We start from the raw sequence: 23,732 nt of genomic DNA on the forward strand, positions 1-23,732 counted from the left end.
TGAAGTACACAATTTTGAAATGCTGATGATGTTTTAAACAATGTACGCAGATATTTAAATGGGTGATTTTATTATTTTGTGCGAACCTTTTAAAAAATAAAACAGTATTATGCTATGTGCACACTTTGTTTTATTTTTATGACAAACTTGGAGGACTGTTTGGAACTGCAACGCTAAGGTGATATATTACCATACTCAAGGAAGTGACTACTCCTTAAGGCTTGTGTTTTCAGCAGTGTCTGGTGAGTTTAACCCCCTAGGGGGTACGCATCGCATGTGGTGACGCACTCCCGGTTTATGGTGGAAGAAAGGTCGACAGCACTTTGATCACCGTGCAATGCTGATTAGATCACTATAGACACCTTATCTGCACATTAAGAACTTTTTAGTGATTGCTCGTACATTGCTATTTCTGTAAAGGACTTTCTACAGAGCGCTGTTTTAATGCGGATATTCTCAGATTTATCTTGATGAATTGTTTGTATTACTTTTATATATATATATATATATATATATATATATAATATTTTTTTTTTTTTGATTGGTTGCACCCGTAATGCCACAGCAGTGGCTTATATCCATCACAAAGGGGTACCAGGATCCTAACCATTGGCAGAAAAGCACGTGCTGTGCATATCTGCAATCTTCATTCCGGGGTGGATCTGTTTGTGTTCCAGTTCAACAATTTTGTGTCAAGAACAAGGGATACACTTGCATGCGTGACAGATGCGTTGGTGACCCCGTGGGATCAGTTCTCACTGATTTATGCATTCCCTCCTATTCTGCTGCTACCACAACTTCTTTGCAGGAAAAGAAGTTGGTGCTTCTGGTGGGCCCCAGCCTGGCCCAAAAGATCTTGGTATGCAGAAATAATAAAGATGGCGGTAGGGCCCCCTTTGACCCTACCACTACGTCCAGACCTGCTATTGCAGGGACCAGTGTTCCATCCTACCTTACAAACGCTAAATTTAACGGTTTGGCTATTGAAGCCCACATTCCGAAGAATTGCAGCCTTTCAGGCTCAGTGATGTCTACCTTGATTAATTGCAAGGAAGCCAGCTTCCAGAGTAATTTATTATAGAGTCTGGAAGGCATATGTTTCCTGGTGTGAATCTAGGTGTTGGCATCCTAGAAAGTATGTCAGAGGCAGAATCGTTGCTTTTCTGCAAATGGGGTTAGAGATGAAGCTGGCCTTGAGTACTATCAATGGCCAGATCTTGGCTTTATCGGTATTGTTTCAATGTACACTTGCTTCGCACTCTTTGGTCCGAGGATTTATACAGAGGGTAACGCAGCTTAATCTGGTTAAAGCACCCCTGAACCCTTGGAAATTGAATTTGGTTCTGTTGGCATTACAGAAAAAGCCTTTTTGAGGCGATATGACATATTCCCCTGGTCCTTTTGACAAGGAAGCTAGTTTTTCTGGTAGCCATTTCTCTGCAAGAAGGGTATCAGAATTGGCGGCTTTCTTGTAATGAGCCATATTCAATCGTTCACAAGGATAGAGTAGTATTACGTCCTCATCCTAGATTTCTACCGAAGTTGGTTTCGGCTTTTCATCTAAACCAGGGTATTGTTCTGCCTTCATTTTTTACGGAACCTTACGTAAGAAAAGTCACTACATTCCCTGGATATGAGAGCAGTCAAAATCTATTTGGAGGCGTCTGCTCAGGTTAGGAAAACTGATGTTTTGTGTTGCCTGATGGTCCTAGAAAAGGACAGGCAGCGTCAAAATCTACTATTCCTAAGTGGATTCAGCAAGTAATTTATTCAAGCCTATGGTTTCAAGAGGAAAGTTCCACCTTTTCAAATCAAAGCGCACTCTACCAGGGCTGTTGGTGCTTCATGGGAAGTGCATCACCAGGCCTCCATGGCTCAAATCTGCAAGGCCGCAACTTGGTCTTCAGTCTGTACATTCACCAGATTCTATCAGGTGGATGTGAGAAGGCATGAGGTTTGTGCTGCAAGCGGCAGTATAGGTCCTCAGGGCTGATTGCACCCTACTTTTGTTTGTCTCCCTCCCATCAGATAGCATTGCTCTGGGACATCCCATTCAGTAAATACTGTGCCTCCTATGTCCTGCGATGTACAAAAAATAAAATAGGATTTTTATAACCATTACCTGTAAAATCCTTTTCTTCAAGTATATCACGGGACACAGAGGTCCCTCCCCCTCTTCTAGTACACGTAAGGGGAAGGGTTATATAGGGAGTTAAACTTCCTGTCTAGGGTGTGTCCATCACCTAAAGTTGCCTATATAACCCATTCATTAAATACTGCTCTGTGTCCCGTGCTGTACTTGAAGAAAATGTTGCAGGTAAGCTGTTATAAAAATCCTATTTTAGCATTGATTACTGTAGTAATGTCACTGGCTCCCAAAAAAGTGTCAAATGTCTGATCTGTCCACTGCAATGTTGCAGTCCTGCTTTAAATGGCAGTTGCATTGGACACTGCTAAGGTGTTTGACTCTGTGTGCACCTGCATGGAGAGGTTTGGCTTGGGGCCCAAGTTCATAAAATGGGTCCAACTGCTATTCCAGAGTCCAGTGGCTAAAGTGACAGCCAATGGGTAGACTTACAAGCAGTTTCCCCTTACTAGAGGCATGCGCCAGGGATGCCCCTTGTCCCCTCTGCTATATACAGTGGAACCCCTATCTTTAGCACTACGCTCCAAACCAGACATAGGACTACATGTGGGGCCCACATCAGAGAAGATTGGCACCTATGCTGATGACACCCTATTATATATCGCTGGATCTGCAGATCCACTTCCCATAGCCTTGGCTGTGATAGAATGTTGTTTTTTTTTTGGCTTATTTTCAGGACTCAAAATTAATTGGGGTAAAGCCCAAATAGTTTCCCAACTACACAAGCTCGGGCCCTGCTCCTCCTACAAAGAGTGGACTGCATTAAGTATTTAGTATTTAGGCATACACATCACTCAGACACCCACTGACTACACTAAGCTTAATATACTGTACAAGGGTTCAAATGGAATCTATCCAAAAAATAAACAGAGCGGCACTATATAAAATTGAAGACCAGGAAAATAGAGGCAGAAGGAAGAATCTGAGGATAAGAGGAATCAGACAGTTAGGATTGAAGACCTGAGTAAAACAATAAAGGACCTGTTCAATTATATTTTGGGGAGAGAGGAGGAGAAAATATTGAAATTGGACAGAGTGCATAGGATCACAAGATATCAGTCTCAGGTGAATGAAAATCCAAGGGATGGAATAGTGAGATTCCATTATTATGAGGAAAAAGCCAAGGTCCTGGAAAAGATCAGGTTTAAAGAGATTGAATTGCAGATATTCTCAGATTTAGCCGGTGAGACCTTAAGGAGAAAACTCCTAAAGCCCTTCATAGAACAAATGAAGGTGTTGAACATACCATATCAATGGGGATTCCCAGCCTGCCTGAGGGGCAGGAGGGATGGACACTCTGCAGTTCTGCGATTTCCGGAGGACCTCCCAGATTTTTGCAGTAAATTGGATATTCCCCTGCCAGACTTGCCAGGATGGCGGGGGAGGGAGGTAGACGAGGGGGGTCTTGATGGCATGGGGGGCTGTGGATCCGCAGGGGGAAGGATAGATTGTAAACATTGACACCCCTTCTGCTGTCTGTTGGAGGAGGGGAAGGCCTGGGTAGAGGTGGGCGGGGGGGGGGGCACAGTCTGCCGCTGCTGGAGAGGCTATCCCAAGGGAGCGGGGATTTGACCCATGTCTTCTAGAGGAGTGGGCAGGTCCACGCAAGGAACAAATAGGAAATTTGTTCAAGGGGGCGGGGGGATGGGAAGGGGGAGGGTAGACGGGGTGGCTTAAACGGGTTTTTGTGGGGCTCATCTCCCTCCTCCTCCCCCGTTTGTATTCTCTCCTCAGGGGGAGACCCCATATTGGGGCCCTCAGGGGGGTGAGAAGGGCGGAGGAGGGGGTGGGCGGCTCTCGGGTATTAAATGACTGTTAAACGTAATATCATACAATGTAAGGGGAATAAATAATGTTAAGAAAAGATTTATGGCTAGCAGAGAGCTACGGGATTATGGGGCAAATGTGATATGTCTGCAGGAGACACACATAGTACATGGAATAGGAGGGAGACTTGGCTCTTGGCAATTCCCTAACTGGTTTTATGGGGACTCCACGTCAAGCTATGCTAGGGGCGTAGCAATAGGGTTTGACAGAAGAGTAACTTTTGAGTTGGAGGAGCAAATAGCAGATCTAGAGGGAAGGTACACTTCTTTTTTTTTTTTTTTTTTTTTTTTTTTTTTTATGAGAGGGAAATTATTCTATTCGGAATGTACCATTGTAAATATTTATGCACCAAATAGAAATACAGACAGGTTCCTGAGGAAAACTGAGTAAGCTAGCAGAGTTTAAAAGGGGGAAATTAGTAGTGGCGGGAGACTTCAGTCTGAGTGTTGAGCCTCGGAGGGACTTTATACGGGCGTTTCCCCATGACTCTGTGGCAAAACAAAATGGACTGAAGCATCTGCTATTAGAGCAACAATTGATAGATGCCTGGAGGGTTAGACACCCGGGTATTAGATTATACGTTCTATTCGGCAGTACATGGGACATATTCCAGAATTGATTATGTGTTATTAGAACAGGGCTCGACAAAACCCGGGCGCCAGGTCGCATTGGCGACTAGAATTAGCGACTGGCGCCTGGGGCAGCACAGCTGGGGGTATCCTGTCTCCGTGGACCCCCCCAGCGTGATTGCGTCGGGCCGCGCCGCCGGCGGCCGGTAATTGAGCCCCCGGCTTTGAGGCCTTCTGTGATGCTAGCTATTTCCTTCTGGAATCTGGCGCCCTCTTGTGGTGGCTGTTGGAATTACAACCATTAATGCTAATAGATCTCCTTCCATTTACTTAGAACACCTAAACATTACATACATATATACACGTGTGTGTGTGTGTGTGTATATAATTACTTTTTTTTTTTTTTCTTTTTTATTCTAACACCCTAGAGAGTAAAATGGTGGTTGTTGCAATAATGTCTGTCACACCATATTTGCACAGCGTACTTACAAGCGCACTTTTTTGGGGGAAAAAATAATTTATTTAATAAAAAAATAAAAAATAAGACAACAGTAAAGTTAGCCCAATTTTTTTTTTTTTTATATTGTGAAAGATAATGTTACGCCGAGTAAATTGATACCCAACATGTCATGCTTCAAAATTGCGCCCGCTCATGGAATGGCGACAAACTTTTACCCTTTAAAATCTCCATAGGCGACGTTTAAAAAATTCTACAGGTTGCACGTTTTGAGTTAGAGAAGGTCTAGGGCTAGAATTATTGCTCTTACTCTACTGATCGCAGCGATACCTCACATGTGTGGTTTGAACATTGCTTTCATATATGCGTTCGCTTCTGCACGCAAGCTTGGCGGGACAGGGCGCATTTTAAAATTTTTTTTTTTTTTTTTTTTTTTTATTTCTTATTTTAACTTTTATTTTTTTTTTTTCACTGTTCTTTTAAAAAAAAAAAAATGTGTCACTTTTATTCCTATTACAAGGAATGTAAAAATCCTTTGTAATAGAAAAAAGCATGACAGGTCCTCTTATATATGAGATCTGGGGTCAGAGAGACCTCGCATCTCATATTTACACTAAAATGCAATTTAAAAAAAATAAAACAAATAAAATGTCCCTCTAATAGCTATGGGCAATGACTTGGAGACAGGTGAGGGGCTGGGGGCTATCTTCCCCTCACTCGTCTCCATGTCAGGCCAGGGACAGGTCCAGATCGCCATCACGGACTTGGCTCCTAGATTCCAAGCAAATTTGTCAACCCCTGTATTAGAACATCAAATGCTCCCTCAGCTTAAAGAGGTGGGAATAAAGCCGATGACCCTATCAGATCATGCTCCTGTTATAATGCAGATAGAAATAACTACAGAGTGCTTTAAAGGTGGGATGTGGAAGATCAATGACTCCCTGATCCAAGATTTAGAGGTAGAAAAGAAAATGGAGCAGGAGCTAGAGGAATTTTTTCTCAGGAATGAGACACCAGATATCCCCAGAGGTATTATATGGGAGGCCCATGAAGCCTACATAAGGGGTATCTTGATAAGTATCGGGACTGGGAAAAAAAAAAAAAGAAAAGGAAGGAAATGGGGGATCTACAGAAGGAAATGCATAAATTGGAGCAACAGACAAGACCTAAGGGGGATCCCAGAGGTTGGAGTTGAGGAATAAAAGAGCTGAGAGAATTGATGGAGCAGGAAAGGAAACGGTCTTTCCATATAGTAGACAAAAAGAGATGCCAAGAGGGAAATAAATCTGGGAAATGGTTGGTGAGGGTAGTAAAGGGAAAAAAAGAAGGCTTCCTTTTTTATAGCTAAAATTAGACATTCGTCCCCGGAAATAGCCAAAGTTGTTCAGTTTCTATAGTCGGCTCTATAATGTGGGTCAAGAAGAAAAGGGAAGAAATCAGTAAGATGTTAGGGGATACCTCGAGGAACTTGATTTTGCAGGTCCTCCTGGGGAGGAACTGGATCTCCTAGAGGCACCAATAACGCAAGAAGAAGTTCTAAGAGCAGTTAGGGAGATGCCAACTGGGAAAAGCCCGGGCCCTGATGGGTATTCTATCATGTATTATAGGAAGTTTGCAAAGATCTTGGTGCCTCGGCTATGCGATTATATGAACACACTTGCAGAGGGAGAAAATTTAAGGGAAGAGGCCTTGATGGCGTATGTCGCCTTAATATTGAAGGAAAGTAAAGATCCTTTGGCCCCAGAGAGCTACAGGCCAATATCTCTGCTGATTACCGACATTAAGATCTTTGCAAAAGTCATAGTAGAAAGGTTACGTTTTATTGCCGTATTGGATCTCTAGCGATCAGGTGGGCTTTGTTACAGAGAGGGAAGAGAAGGAAAATTGTCTTAAATCTTTATTATTGATACATGAAGCTGGAGGGAGGGGAGCCCCAGTCATCCTTTTGTCAAGACGCTGTGAAGGCCTTTGACAGGGTCGACTGGGGCTTCATGAGGGGCACACTGAGACATCTGGGAATAAAGGATAGAATGATGAGGTGGATCATGGCCTTTTACCATCACCCAACAGCAAAAATAGAAATAAATGGAAGCCTGTCTCCGGCCTTAGAGTTGCATAATTGAACGAGACAGGGATGCCCCCTGTCCCCGATGCTCTTTGTACTAGCTCTTGAACCCCTATTGGCTGCAATTAGGAAAAACGGGAATATAAGAGGGATTAAGATGGGTAAAGAGGAATATAAGGTGGCCGCATACGCGGATGATGTGTTATTCTATGTTTCAGATCCTAGGATTACAATACCTAATATAATGAAGGAACTGAACAGATATGGAAAGTTGACAAACTTTAAGATTAATGTTCAAAATTTCAGTTTTAGATGCATTACAGTAACGGAAAAGGAACAGGCACTTCAGGTGTCACTACCTTTCCCTTGGTGTGAGGGGGAGTTGGGGTACCTGGGAGTGAAGCTAAAAGCATCTGCGTATGCAGCCAACTATGTCCCGACCCTTAATAAGATTAGAGACTTCTTTAGACATATAAGATATAAACCATTATCAATGATTGGCAGGATAAATGCGCTTAAAAATGTTTATTGCTAACGTACGTCTTCCAGATAGTCCCAATAAAAAGTCCCATAAGAATAAAAAGGGTTTTTCACTTTTGTTACATTGTTGTTAAAGGGAAAGAATAAAGGTATAATATGGATTAAAGAAAACCTGAAAGAATATATGCAGATGATGGTCGGCAGCCTTGGTAAATTTCACGCGGGTGAGATAATGAACGGGTGGATAAATTGAGGCGAGTATGCCTTAGAGATGCTTAAGCACAAGACCCAGATATAGGCTAGGCTGTTGTTATGGGGAGGATTAACCTCATCAAAATGGGACCTGGGAGGGACAGCTCTACCTGACCTTAACATGTACTACATAGCAGCACAATTGTCACAACTGTTTCATATAGACAAAGTTGACAGGGCTAGATTCTTGACCCTCTTATGTCCCAGGTGGTCACACTCAACTGGAGATCCCCTAGTTGCCATCACAGGGAGGGTGGGATTGTAGTAGCATGGCTGAACTGTATTTTATGTGCAGATTTAAATGAAAGTATAAATTGACAGTATGGAAAAGACAGATGAGGCAATCCCTTTGGAAAAATACATTTACATAACATGCTGAACAGAACCCAGTGATACAAAAATGTACCAGGATCGGAACGATTTGATGGCAACAATTTATGAATTAACGAAACCCATGACCAATTCGGCAAACAATCTAGTTTTTCGTAGAACTTATACAAACTACCACAGTGTAGGAAAAACCTTGTGGCAGTGTCAGCGATGAGGAACTGGTGACAAGATGAGTGGGTTCAGGGAAGGTATTTATGGAGCGAAGAAGGCAAAAGAGTAGTGATGCGCAGTACTATGAGAAGTTTAGCCTGAAAGGCTAATAAATTCTATAGGCACTAAGATTGTTGGGTGATAAATGTACTACCGCCCAGACTAAAAAGATGGTATATGAGAAACCGATATGCGTGTTTTGTGAGGGAATGGTGAGGAACCCTCACTGCTATAACGTAGTAGTATTTAGAATAAGGATCAAGTGGATGTATAAGCATAAAGAAAAATTCCAATAGTTAAAGCTAGTGATTCCCAATGCGATTTGTTAGAATTAACAAAGTCGCATAAAGTGATAGTGCTGGACAATAAATAGGTCCGTGAAGATATCTACTACATCATAAAGTGAATTAAATAATTTACATAAAACAGTCAACAAAATATATAGTGATTCCCAATGCGATTTGTTAAAGCTGACAAAGTCGCATAAAAGTGCCAGTGCTAGACGGTAAATGGGTCCGTGGAAATATCTACTACACCATAAAGTAAAAAACAGTATACATAAAGCAGTCACTAACTCGAATCAATAGTGCAAAGAGTGGTTGGTTGTGACTGACAAGAATCGCATAAAGTGCCAAGGAAAGGTTATAAAAAGTAAATACGTGCGGGTGTCTTCTACCATACAAAAAATATCAATACAGTGAACAGCTCAATAATGCAATTGTGCAAAAAGTGGCAGAAAATCAAAAAAACACATAAACAATATTAGTGTTGAAGGAAGGGAAAAAAATCCCTCTAGAAATAATCCAAAAAAAGGCTGTACACAATACTTGAAAACTATATAAACAAAAGAAAAAAATTATACAAATTGAACAATGACATTTGGCAGAATGTGTCCATTCAACTTGTGTGACAACCGGTGGCGATTATATCAAATCGCATATATCAAGGAAATCGCATACAGTGCTGGTGTTTGGATATATGTGCACTATAAAGTAGCAATATAATCAGTGGTGGTAGTGGTGAATATATCCCACATGGTCCTGTGTAGTCGAAATATGGGTGTCCCCTTACCTTACAGCTGTAAGGTAACAGCATATAATATATGTATCCTCAGGGTTCCTGGTGGTCTTTATCCCTCGAGGTCCCGTTCCTGTGTCCCCAGATCCTGACGTTTCCTGCCTATTGCGCCGTGTTGGTCTCTTTATATAATCGCTCAGCAGTACTCAGCGTGGGGGGGGTACCTCGGCGGTTGGTGTTTATGTAAGGGGTTAAACAGATGAGGAGGAAGGGAGCCCCATAGTGTAGTAATTTTTCTCAAGTCATCTTCCAGGACGGCACACCTGAGAGATGAGAGGCTCCTCCCTACAGGAAACACAATCAATCGACAGCTGTTTTAAGTCCCCACCCTTCCCCTTGATCCTCAGTTTTTGATTGTGTTTCTCCCTACACAGCGAAACTGTTTGTTTTTTTCCAAATGACCCCAAGCCTGGGGCTGGTGGTCTCCCCCTGGGAGCCGGACCACAAGCCTGGGAAGCCTCTGGGTCTGGTAGGATATTCTTGTCCTTCCTGGGGGGTTCCCCTATCTTTTCCTCAGGTCGGGCAGCAGAAATTGGAAGAGCCCCCCTGAGAGCTGAAGGACCCTGGGTACAGTGGTGTACCCAGAACTTCAGGGGCCATTATCCTGTCTCCCCCTCCTTACCTGTACAGGTGGCTGTTCAGACAGGGGTGCTGGCCATCGGTTCTTTCCAGGGGGATCTTGTCCCCGACTCCTGGGTCCCCGGTAGCTCGCGTGGGCTGCCGGAGAGGGCGTGGCAACAAGCACCGCGTCATTTTCAAACTTCGGGAAAATGGCAGCGGCGTTCTTACCCAGGAGGGAAGGCTGTGAGTCAGTAGGAGCAGGCGCCCACATCCTCCTTTCTCTAGAGCGAGGAGGCACCAGTTTACTACGGTGGATGTCTGCCTTAACCACCTCAGATATGAAGATGGGAATGAGGAATGGAAGGCATTGCCCCCCCCCCCCATGTATATAGACTGACTGGTACAGTGCAGGACACAGCCTAACCTGGCACCTCCCTATGGGGACAGCAGTTGGGGGGGGGGGGAAGCACTTTGGCGGCTATCCTCCTTGCGTGTGGACCATAAGGATGGAAAAGCAAGCCCGCTGGCTGTGGCAAAAAGAGGAAGACGACAACGGTGAGTACTTTACTTTCCTTTTGCCGTGGGAATTTAGCTGCAAAATCCCCAATTCCAGCCAGAGGGTTCCTGGGCATTTGAGATCTCACCTGGGGTCTGGATTCAAATAGCCCTTAAGCTTCTGCTAAAAACACCAGCTGCAGCCCCTCTTACATCAGAGAAGCTGTATGGTGGACAGGTGGTGCAGAGGAACGAGTGTGCCTAAACCACTTCAGATGAGAAAGGTAGGTAGGCCATTGCTCCCCCTTCCCCGTGTATATACTGACTGGTGCAGTGCAGAACTTGGGGTCGGGATACAAATAGCGCAGACGCCACTGCTAAAACCACCAGCCACAGCTCCCTCTTACAGCAGAGACACTGTGGTTATCGCAGCAGTAGGTTGCCAGCCTCTCCCTACATGCCCAGTTGTGGTACATTTAGTAGGGATGAATATAGCGTACAGAGGGGACCTGGTAGATACAAAGTTACTTACAGGCCAGGTATACCACTGAACAGGTTATTAATTGGGCAGTGGTTGGTGGATTCAGAAGCTCCCCTGGTCAGCAGGTGCACTAGGTTACCGGCCCTATTAGCCCAGCTGCTAGGAATCTGAAGTTGCTTCACAATGTTTAAAAGCTGACCTAACATTCAAGGAGGGGCAGAGACCAAGCTACTGTGTGGCACAGTAGGGGTTCCCTTGTCACAGATCCTCCTTTTGGGGGTTGCCTGCTATAGTTAACTTTCACAAGCTCCAACCTCCCACTCCACCTTTACACTGTGTTTATATTATAGTGTAGGAGGTAAGAAGAAACTTTTTTTTATTGGTTTGGGCTACAATCCACTCAGTGGCAGATCTAAAGGCGATTCACCATAGATCGCTCCCTACATCCTTTTAATTGAGGATTTTCTGTGCAAACCTATGCAAGAGCTACATAATTGATTGTTTGAAGCCTGCAGATAGCTATTTACCTCCCAGGCTAAACTGGTAACCACTTCTTCTAGAGAGGTCTTAAATTGGTCTCTAGGGCTGGGCTCATTGAGACTTTAGTTGCTAATCAGCACCACCTGGATATGTGCTGGCTAGCGTTTGCTCAGTCTATGGAGGTAAGGTAGGACAACAACTACTACTAATAGTAGGGTGTCCAACCATTTTAGGATCTGTTCCTTCTCTGGTGGTGAAGGTTTAGTATCTACAGCCCAGGCTATGCCTATGAAATAAATTGCCTGTTGGTTATTTCATAAAGGGATAGACCATGACTCCTCATTGGCTGCACACCAGTAGACCTCAGTAGTGAAGGTTTGTGCTTGCTGGGATGTTTTTGTGGCACAGCAGAAATACACATTGAGATTTGTGACATCTCTGCTTAATAAGGACTATATTGCTGTACATCAGAAATGCACTGCACTGAAGCTTGTTTGCTGTCCTTTATATACTAAAGGTACTGCTTTGTTTGGCTACAGATCAGAAAAATACAACAGTGAAGGTGGTCTGTACTTTCTGGTTTTGTGTTGCACAGCAGAAATGCACATCATTGTGTCTGGTGACATCTCTGCTCATAATGGTTATATTGTTGCACATCAGACATACACAAGATTGAGGTCTGTCTGTGGGGCTTTGTGTCCTGTTTTACTGCCTTGTTGGTTACTTATCAGAAAGGCAGCAGTGAAGTCTGATGGTCCTGATTTGCGTGGCGCTGTGTTGATTCAGACAGTGCTATTAACAGCAATGGCTGCCGAGTTTAAACATGCGATTTGACATGTTGAGTCGCATGACAAATCATTTCAATATGGATGTGCTATCTCTATTCATAGTGTTTTATTGTTGCACATCAGATTTATACAGCATTAAGGTCTGTGAGGTTTTTGTGTCCTGTATTACTGCCTTATCAGAAAGGCAGCAGTGAAAATTGATGGTTCGAATTTGTTGGGATAATGAATCGTCCTGTTTAGTAAGAACTTGGAGAGTTCTGTTCAGAGGAGTATTAGGGCCTGAGGATGAAGTATAAAGATGTATACCCGATCGAATAGGTTTCGGCTCGGTGCATGGCCTTCATTTTGCCCTTTTAGCAAAACTAGACATAGCAATATGGGTAGTCTACTCCTGCTAGGGACTTTAATCTCCTGAAGAAGGCTCTCGGGCGTAAGTAAGGACATAGATTGGGCATGCCTTAAACCCAGGGTTCAAGCTTCTGTTAATCTATTTCCCTTAAGTAGGCTTCCCTTTAGTCTTTTGCTGACATAAAGATAAAAGGGAAGCAGTTTTATTTCCCTCAACAGGATAGTGTTAAGACAGGCCCTCTTATTGATTAATGTAGTGTCCTTGTCTTACACAGGTCTCTTATTTATCTTTTTAGTGGTTCTAAGTAGCACCTACAGGCATAATAGGCCATGGTTGTTAGATGTGTGAGATAGGCAACATTGCTAACCTACAAGTTTAACATGTTTTCTGATTCCATTTTTAAGAGCCCATTTCACCTAGATACTGCATCTGAAGCGGAAAAGGCAGGAACATCTGTGGAGCAGACCTGCAGATCAGCCGCATGATCCAGCTAACATGCCTTCATCAAGCATATGAGCGTATGGAGTGGAGGTAAAGCTCACTGCAGAGCCAAGGTTCGCCAAGAGGGTTTTGCAGTGGCCCCACCCTAAGGTAGGCCTGAGGTACTTGTTTATCCTCTCAGGTGTGCCGTCCTGGAAGATGACTTGAGAAAAGTACCAGTTACTTACCGGTAACTGTCTTTCTGGGAAATCTTCCAGGACGGCAGGCCTACTTCCCGCCCGTTGGAGGAGGGAAAATTCTAGAACACTAGAAGGTGAGTACCTATGAGGAATGATTTCCCTTGTGAACCTGGTTCAGGAGTTACTTCTCTACAAACTGAGGATCAAGGGGAAGGGTGGGGACTTAAAACAGCTGTCGATTGTGTTTCCTGTAGGGAGGAGCCTCTCATCTCTCAGGTGTGCCGTCCTGGAAGATTTCCCAGAAAGACAGTTACCGGTAAGTAACTGGTACTTTTTAAACAATATTGAAGTTTATTCAAGCAAACAGATCAAATACTCACAAACAAACAATTCTCTTATGTGGGGTATAAACGAGCCTCGAACTCGATTGCGTCACTTCCGGTAGCGTCCCAAGGAGTAACTCCTTTTATATTTATGGAGCGAGACTCCTACAAATTCAGGCTGACCTGCGGTCAGTCTATCTATCGTAAAGTGAGTGTACAGCTTGTATAACAGTGTAAATTTGCTGTCCCCTCTAAACTGCTGGCAGCAAAGGTGAGTACACCCCTAAGTGACTGTCCAAATTGGCCCCAACTAGCAATTTTCCCTCCCCGGTGTCATGTGACTTGTTAAATTTTGGGGTTATCGCATACTAGTCACTGGAAGGTCAACATGGCACCTCATGGCAAAGAACTCGGACAATATAAAAAAAAAAAATGTTGCTCTACATAAAGATGGCCTAGGCTATAAGAAGATTGCCAAGACCCTAAAACTGAGCTGCAGCACAGTGGCCAAGACCATACAGCGGTTTAACAGGACAAGTTGCACTCAGAACAGGCCTTGCCATGGTCGACCAAAGAAGTTTTTGGTATACATGTTCATCGATATATCCAGAGGTTATCTTTGGGAAATAGAAATGCGAGTTCTGAGAGTTGCTGCAGAGGTTGAAGGGGTGGGGTCAACCTGTCAGTGCTCAGCCCATATGCCACACACTGCATCAATTTGGTCTGCATGGCTGTCATTCTAGAAGGAAGCATCTTCTAAAGATGATGCACAAGAGAGCCCGCAAACAGTTTGTTGAAGACAAGCGGACTAAGGACATGGATTATGTGATGTGGTGTAGAGGGCGCTGTAGATCACTAAAACAAAATAAATTGGTGAATTAAACCGCACAATATCATTTATAAATACAAATAAAGTGCAATGTGCCATGGGTGAATATACACAAGTAGTGTATAAACAACTGTAAGTTGCGTTAAGTAACATGACCAAGTACCGCCTCAATGTTCGTTTCGTTATTACATCATCATGCTTCCTGATGATGCAATAACGAAATGTACGTCACATTACTTCACACAACTTCCGGTCCCTTTGGTTGTTCCGGGTAGGATGGTGTAAAGCACACCAGCTGCAGTGGCCAGCTGCGAGGCACCATCCGACTACAGTCACACTTGCAGCCCCAGTCCCGGTGTGGTAAAATTTCCTGCGACCTGTGAAATTCGCTCACCCCCCGTCACTTCCGGTGCGGCTCCGTCACTGTAACAGCTGACGGCGGGCCTTTACTGCGCATGCGCCAAGTCCGTGATATTAACGGCGCATGCGCAAGATCTTTAAGCGGTGGTTAAAAATTATACACAGAGACTTGCTGGTGGGCGGGCGGAGCTGAACAGATGCTTAGAACGTCAGCAGCAGCCCCGCCCACCCCACTAACATGCCCCTGAATCGCTGGATGTTTGTTTATGGTGAAGAAAAATTATGGCTTCAGCTGCTATTAACAGCAATCGCGCATGCGCGGGATCTTTGTTTACTGATCAGAAAAATTATGCACTTAAGCACATTCTTATTGGTGATGAAAATTGATACTCAGGCAGGCGATGGCTTTATTATATCATCGGCAGCACCAATATGTATAGTATTTTTTAAATCAGAATATGCAGTGTATTAAATCAGCAGAATATGGGCACAATGCCTGCGTTTGGGGCACAATGCCTGCGTTTGGGGCACAATGCCTGCGTTTGGGGCACAATGCCTGCGTTTGGGGCACAATGCCTGCGTTTGGGGCACAATGCCTGCGTTTGGGGACAGTGTGTGCGTTTGGGGCACAATGCGGCAAACACCACCTCACTGACTAGAAATCGCTGCCTCACTGTGCCCAGCGAACACCGCCTCACCGTGCCCAGCAAACTCTGGCTCACTGTGCCCTTCAAACGCAACCACTGTGCCCATAAATTGCCGCCACTGTGCTATCAAACACAGCCACTGTACCCATCAATTGCTGTCAGATTGTCAAGCCGTAGCTGTGCTCCCTGGGGATATGCTGATCACCCATCTGTGCTGCTGGAGGGAGCCCAGACGGGCATAAATGAGGGACCTGCATGTCATGGTAAGTGAGACCATCCCATATCCCACTCCATCTTTCCCCAGAACAGGGACCCCCTTCTCCCCCCTGAGGACAGGGAAACCTTCCCCCCCCCCCCCCCCCCCCTGAGGACAGGGACCCCCTTCTCTCCTGGGGACCCCATCTGCCCTGGGGATCAGGACCCCCACCTCCCCTAAGAACAGGAACCTGATCACCCTGTGTGCGCCAACCTCACTGCCCTGCCAGCCATGTGTCCTGTGTGAGGGCCCTCCTGTGACAGCTCTTATAAGGACTTCACCCCACTGTGTGATCCCCCCTACATGACTGATCCCTCTGTGTCCAAAACTTACACGGGGAACCCCTGTTTGCTCCCCCTACATGTCTGCATACTCTGACCACCCCCTGTACCATTTTCACATCCACTGACTGCCTCCTGTATCCTGTGCACATGTTCTGACCCCCCTCTTGTACCATGTCTGTAGCCTCTAGGCACCTCCTGTGTCCTGTCTGCAATCTCTGACTATCTCTTGTCTTTTAACGTGTCTGCAGTCTCTTAGGGGGAATCTGGAGAGGAATCAAGAGTGAGAGCACCGCCAGGATTGGGATTACGCGAGGAGTCAGATGTGTATGGACTGTGGAGAAGAGACTATAGAATAAAAACCAGAACCACCAACCTGGAGCCGTCTAACTGAGCCCTGCACGCTGCACTGGAGAGGAGGTCAGTGACAAGAGGGCACTCATATATATAAAGGTTTCCCATCATCTCAGTAACACCCCCCCCCCCCCCTCCTAGTGTATTCACTCTGCGGAAGGTGGTGTCTGGTCACCAGAGTTCCCCCCCCCCCCCCCCCCCCCATAACATTTCCCGGCATTCCCCTTTACATCAGAGTCCGCAGGAATCTTCCCCAAGGCAAAGGAAAATGCTACAGAGCATGATCTAAGGAGGAACTCTGATGTAAGGGGTGCTCTGGTCACCAGAGACCACCTTATATCAGAGTCCACTGCATTCCCATTTACATCAGAGTTCCCACTTACATCAGGGTCTGCAGCATTGCCCTTTGCATCAGGGTTCGCAGAGTTCCCCTGTTAGATTAGAAGGGATGGAGGCCCAGAGACATGTCCAGAGAACACAGAGGATACATGGGATAGATTAGAAGGGATGAAGGCCCAGAGACATGCCCAGAGTAGGGATGAGCTTCGCGTTCGAGTCGAACATCGGCTGTTCGCCCGTTCGGCGAATTCCGAACGTTATGGGCCGTTCGCACCAAATTCGTGTGGCGCTCACGGCCCACAATGCACTGCGATGGCGCAGTGCATTGCTGGCTCATGATTGGCCACGCATGCACTGTGACCCCACATGCTTGGCCAATCACAGCGCCGGCAGCGAGGAGAGCCATGATGCCTGTGGCCAATCATAGCTCAGGCTGTGTAGTACACGCCCCACACTATATAAGGCCGCCAGCGCGGCGGCCTTGTGTAGTGTGTTGGCATCTGTAGCAGTTAGTGGGTGTTCTGTGTACCTTTAACACAGTATACACCGATCGTTATCAGCCGATTTTTCGTTCTTGCTCTTCTGTAGTGGTTGTTATCTGCGTGCCCTGACCGCAGTATACACCGCTATATTCACCTATATATCTAGCGAGATATCTATCTTTTAAAAAAGAGCTTTCAGTCAGTGTTAGGAGATTGTGCGTGCTCTGAACGCAGTATACACCGCTATATCCACCTATATAGCTAACTATCTTGCTCGGTTCGGTTTGCACCAGAACTTTCGAACAGACCCCAAATTCGTACGAACGTTAGAACCCCATTGAAGTCTATGGGACTCGAACTTTCCAAATGAAAAGTGCTAATTTTAACGGCTAATATGCAAGATACTGTCCTAAAAAGGGTTTGGGGACCTGGCTCCTGCCCCAGGGGACATGGGTCAATGCAAAAAAAACTTTTAAAAACGGCCGTTTTGGCGGGAGCACTGATTTTAATGACGATTGAAGTGAAAAAAAAAGTGAAATATTCCTTTTAAATATGGTGCCTGGGGGGTGTCTGTAGTATGCCTGTGAAGTGCCACGTGTTTCCCGTGTTTAGAACAGTTCCTGCACAAAATGACATTTAACGGGAATAACGTCATTTAAAGCTGCTTGCCTGCTTGATGTAAAGGGGAATGCCGGGAAATGTTATGGGGGGGGGAACTCTGGTGACCAGAGACCACCTTCCGCAGAGTGAATACACTAGGGGGGGGGGGGGTGTTACTGAGATGATGGGGAAACCTTTATATGAGTGCCCTCTTGTCACTGACCTCCTCTCCAGTGCAGCGTGCAGGGCTCAGTTAGACGGCTCCAGGTTGGTGGTTCTGGTTTTTATTCTATAGTCTCTTCTCCACAGTCCATACACATCTGACTCCTCGCGTAATCCCAATCCGGGCGGTGCTCTCACTCTTGATTCCTCTCCAGACTCCCCCTAAGACTGCAGACACGTTAAAAGACAAGAGATAGTCAGTCAGATTGCAGACAGGACACAGGAGGTGGCTAGAGGCTACAGACATGGTACAAGAGGGGGTCAGAACATGTGCACAGGATACAGGAGGCAGTCAGTGGATGTGGAAATGGTACAGGGGGTGGTCAGAGTATGCAGACATGTAGGGGGTCCCTGTCCTCAGGAGAGAAGGGGGTCCCTGTCTTGGGGGGAGGGGGTTCCCTCTCCTGGGGGGGGGTTGGAAGGGGGTCCCTGTTCTGGGGAAAGATGGAGTGGGATATGGGATGGTCTCACTTTCCATGACATGCAGGTCCCTCATTTATGCCCGTCTGGGCTCCCTCCAGCAGCACAGATGGGTGATCAGCATATGCCCAGGGAGCACAGCTACGGCTTGACAATCTGGCAGCAATTGATGGGTACAGTGGCTGTGTTTGATAGCACAGTGGCGGCAATTTATGGGCACGGTGAGGCGGTGTTTGCTGGGCACGGTGAGGCGGCGATTTCTAGTCAGTGAGGTGGTGTTTGCCGCATTGTGCCCCAAACGCACACACTGTCCCCAAACGCGGGCATTGTGCCCATATTCTGCTGATTTAATAAATACACTGCATATTCTGATTTAAAAAATACTATACATATTGGTGCTGCCGATGATATAATAAAGCCATCGCCCGCCCGAGTCTATCAATTTTTATCACCAATAAGAATGTGCTTGAGTGCATAATTTTTCTGATCGGTAAACAAAGATCCCGCGCATGCGCGATTGCTGTTAATAGCAGCTGAAGCCATAATTTTTCTTCACCATAAACAAACATCCAGCGATTCAGGGGCATGTTAGTGGGGTGGGCGGGGCTGCTGCTGACGTTCTAAGCATCTGTTCAGCTGCGCCCGCCCACCCGCAAGTCTCCGTGTATAATTTTTAACCACCGCTTAAATAAAGATCTTGCGCATGCACCATTAATATCACGGACTTGGCGCAGTAAAGGCCCGCCGTCAGCTGTTACAGTGACTGAGCCGCACCGGAAATGATGGGGTGAGCGGATTTTACAGGTCGCAGGAAATTTTACCACACCGGGTTAAGGTACACTTTCTTGTAAGCAGCCATTTGGCATATGTACTTTTTAATCTTTATAATAAACAGGATTACACTATTTGGTTCCATTTATTCTGTTCATACAGTGCCTTGCGAAAGTATTCGGCCCCCTTGAACTTTTCAACCTTTTGCCACATTTCAGGCTTCAAACGTAAAGATATAAAAAAATTTATTTTTTGTGAAGAATCACCAACAAGTGGGATATCGGATTTTTGAAACTTTTTTTTTTTTTTTTTTTTTTTTTTTTTTTACTAATAAAAAAAAAAAAAAAAATTGGGGCGTGCAAAATTATCCGCCCCCCTTGCGTTAATACTTTGTAGAGCCACCTTTTGCTGCGATTACAGCTGCAAGTCGCTTGGGGTATGTCTCTATCAGTTTTGCACATCGAGAGACTGAAATTCTGGCCCATTCTTCCTTGCAAAACAGCTCGAGCTCAGTGAGGTTGGATGGAGAGCGTTTGTGAACAGCAGTTTTCAGCTCTTTCCACAGATTCTCGATTGGATTCAGGTCTGGACTTTGACTTGGCCATTCTAACACCTGGATACGTTTATTTGTGAACCATTCCTTTGTAGATTTTGCTGTATGTTTGGGATCATTGTCTTGTTGGAAGATAAATCTCCGTCCCAGTTTCAGGTCTTTTGCAGACTCCAACAGGTTTTCATCCAGAATGGTCCTGTATTTGGCTGCATCCATCTTCCCCTCAATTTTAACCATCTTCCCTGTCCCTGCTGAAGAAAAGCAGGCCCAAACCATGATGCTGCCACCACTATGTTTGACAGTGGGGATGGTGTGTTGAGGGTGATGAGCTGTGTTGCTTTTACACCAAACATATCGTTTTGCATTGTGGGCAAAAAGTTTGATTTTTGGTTTCATCTGACCAGAGCACCTTCTTCCACATGTTTGGTGTCTCCCCCAGGTGGCTTGTGGCAAACTTTAGACGAGACTTTTTATGGATATCTTTGAGAAATGGCTTTCTTCTTGCCACTCTTCCATAAAGGCCAGATTTGTGCAGTGTACGACTGATTGTTGTCCTATGGACAAACTCTCCCACCTCAGCTGTAGTTCTCTACAGTTCAACCAGAGTGATCATGGGCCTCTTGGCTGCATCTCTGATCAGTCTTCTCCTTGTCTGAGCTGAAAGTTTAGAGGGACGGCCAGGTCTTGGTAGATTTGCAGTGGTCTGATACTCCTTCCATTTCAAAATGATCGCTTGCACAGTGCTCCTTTGGGATGTTTAAAGCTTGGGAAATCTTTTTGTACCCAAATCCGGCTTTAAACTTCTCCAACAGTATTACGGACCTGCCTGATGTGTTCCTCGGTCTTCATGATGCTCTCTGCGCTTTCGACAGAACCCTGAGACTATCACAGAGCAGGTGCATTTATACAGAGACTTGATTACACACAGGTGGATTCTATTTATCACCATCAGTCATTTAGGACAACATTGGATCATTCAGAGATCCTCGCTGAACTTCTGGAGTGAGTTTGCACTGAAAGTAAAGGGGCCGAATAATTTTGCACGCGCCACTTTTCAGTTTATTTGCTAAAAAAGTTTAAAATATCCAATAGATTTTGTTCCACCTCACAATTGTGTCCCACTTTTTGGTGATTCTTCACAAAAAATTAAAATTTTATATCTTTATGTTTGAAGCCTGAAATGTGGCAAAAGGTTGAAAAGTTCAAGGGGGCCAAATACTTTCGCAAGGCACTGCATATGCGCTAGCTACCTACAGCTTTTAGTCTCATTACTTACCTGTAATGAAGGCTATCCCACATTGTGTAGGTAGCTGGATCCTGTAGAAATTTTCTGTGCAGGCTTGTCTGTGCTTTCCTGGCTCTGAACTTTTGGTGCTGCAATAGCAAACTGCTTTGGGCAGACAGGAATACAGATGGTCTGATGGTGACATGCCCCCTCCTTCCTCCTTCTCCATTGAGGAGTTTTTTCACTGATTACACCGCTTGTCTGTGAATGGGGGAGAGACTTCTGTGACTGATCAGACCCTCCTCCATTCACGGATCGTGTTACAGGTACTGTAAGCAATGAGAGCTTTTCTCAATGGAGGAGGCGGCATGTCCCTGTCTGACCAACTTTACTACTGTTCTATCCATAGATCCGAGCTTGTTACCCATTACAGCACCTGGCAGTTTAGTGTAAAGATTACAGGCATCTCTGCAGTGAAGATTTCGCCAGGATTCGGCTGCCTACTCAGCATGGGACACACTACTTAAACTTCAGCTTTAATGAAAATTGTTTTACTTTAGCACATGGGGATTTTTTTATTTAGTGATGTGTTGGTCATGCAACTCATTTTGGGTTCTTCTTTTATTAGAAAATAAAGCTTCCCAAAAAAGCTGCAAGGTTCTTTCCAGCATATGAACTCTATTTGTATGGTGAAGGTAGTTCTGCCGAAATGAACAAACAATTATCCTTAAATGGAAGTCCAATTTTGTTTCTTCCTGGGAATGCTGGCAGTTATAAGCAAGGTAAGTGGGGTGTTTATTTTTGTTTTTTGGTGTGTGTTTTTTTTTTTTTTTCCTCTCCACGCTATGGAAATGACCGGGAGAAAACTTTTTTTTTTTTTTTCCAACAGACATATTTACAGTGTATTTTCTATTCAAACCCAGTGTGTTGAAACCTTAAAGTGTAATTAGAATCAAATTCTGACTAAGGCTAAATCTAATCCAACCCACATTCTAAATTTTTATCTACCTTGTAAAAGAAAAGATGTGTATACTTATCTGAAGCCGCTCCAGTCCAGTCACATGACTGGCGAGGAAGAACATCAGACAATGGCTGTTTATAGGGTGTTTCTAATGTTCTGTCTGTGCCCTTTTAATAGCTGTTGCGTCCTTGCTGAAGTAGCGAATGATGTATATAAGAACAGGTCCAAAGATTAGTGGACCTAAAATTTTCAAGAAACTGCTTCATGTATTGAAAATGGTTCCAGCTACGTGTATCTATTTAATTTTTTATTTTTTATTTTTTCTCAGCTCGCTCCATTGGCTCAATTGCTCTTCGTAAGGCAGAAAACATTGATTATAGATACCACTTCGATGTTTTCAGTGTGAATTTTAATGAGGAGCTTGTTGCCTTTTACGGTGGCAGTTTACAAATGCAAACCAAGTTTGTAAATATTTGCATTAAAGCAATACTGCATCTTTATAAGGTAAGTGCTTTATTTGGCGATCTTATAAAATGTGTGCTCCTGTCAGATAAACAGATTTAGATTATATTCTACAAGAAACATTTTTACTATGGAGATTGCGCTTTCATTTTTAGATTTCTTTTTCTTTCTTCTTTCTTTTTCTTTCTTTTTCTTTCTTTTTCTTTCTTTTTCTTTCTTTTTCTTTCTTTTTCTTTCTTTTTCTTTCTTTTTCTTTCTTTTTCTTTCTTTTTCTTTCTTTTTCTTTCTTTTTCTTCCTCTTGCCTGAAAGAAAATCTACTTTCCAGCTACACTGGGCTTTGAGCAAGATCCAGCTTACCATTCCTGTTCATCCGCTGGCAGCTCTGATGGTTCTGACTTCTAGTTACCGTGGAATGGAGATGATGTATTCAAGAAGGTTACCATTAGTAAGAATGCTATCAATATAAGATGCCACATAGAAGATAGTAGCAATCAGATCAGTGAGCTGTCTTAAAGCTGGGTAACTCCAGGATTTTATTCACAGGAAAAACAAAGCTGTGATTAAACCCCCCCCAACTCTCTGCAAAGATTGCAAACTTCTTCAGGTTATCTTGTATGAAGTGTTTGAAGCATATTTAGCTTTCAACTAGGCCTTTATGACTTGTGTGGGTATTTGCAGATGTTCTAGGTGGTGCCACTCAACATTTGGACAGTGCAGTTCAAGCTTCTTGGATTCAGTTGCAGAAACTCCTCCTGCATCAAAAAATCCTCCCATATCTAAAGAGATCGAAGCTCAGCCAATAGAGTAAGATTGCTTTTACTCAGAACTCCTCCTGCTGAATTTTTGAGGACAATTGGAAGTATGAGGAGCAGAATAAATGCATACAGTATATCATCTGAAACTCCTATTGCTGAACTAGAGCACTTTGGGCCAGCGTCTTTAGTACAATGAGAGGAGCATTGGAAATCTGGTATTGAAAGTCATAGCCATTAGGTCATCTTCTGGCAGCCCACACCCTGAAATCGCCAATATTCAGAATCCATTCGTTGTAGCCCTGGAATTTGTGTCTTGACATGTCAAAAGCTTGTCACCTTCCCAGGTCAGACAAATCGGCGGTGATGACCTGCAGATGTCTTTTTGGCCATGCAAAAATCTTTGGTATCATTTGACGCAAAGGCAGGCACTTTGCACCCCCCCCCCCCCCTCCCTTTTTTTTTTTTTTTTTTTTTTTTTTTTTTTTTCCTACATATGCTGCAGCTGTCCTGTTGCTCCTTCGAGGCTTCCAGGTTGGCTCTCAATTGGAACTGGCCAGCTTCAAACAATCCACCAGACTTGAGACTGTTGACCCTTGTAAGGAGCTTACCTCCATGGTCAGAGTAATCAAATTTGATTTGCTTCAATGACCTGTCAGGAAAATTGGATGCTACTGACTCTGGGATTGGCAAAATCCAGGGGAAAG

The 23,732-nt window shown here is 44.5% G+C and overlaps 1 protein-coding gene across 2 annotated transcripts in view; it reads left to right on the forward strand.

Moving 5' to 3' along the window:
* Window positions 1-23,732, forward strand: part of PGAP1 (post-GPI attachment to proteins inositol deacylase 1) — a 484,659-nt gene that overhangs the window by 8,779 nt on the left and 452,148 nt on the right. For both annotated transcript variants that reach the window (XM_077448710.1, XM_077448711.1), the window contains exons 2-3: window positions 21,478-21,631; window positions 22,139-22,314. In XM_077448710.1, the coding sequence (XP_077304836.1) occupies window positions 21,478-21,631; window positions 22,139-22,314 (330 nt within the window). The remainder of the gene's footprint in view (window positions 1-21,477; window positions 21,632-22,138; window positions 22,315-23,732) is intronic.

This window comes from Lithobates pipiens, unplaced genomic scaffold (assembly GCF_037356315.1).
Source record: "Lithobates pipiens isolate NorthernLeopardFrog02 unplaced genomic scaffold, aLitPip1_a1.2 Scaffold_22, whole genome shotgun sequence".
Lineage (NCBI taxonomy): Eukaryota > Metazoa > Chordata > Amphibia > Anura > Ranidae > Lithobates > Lithobates pipiens.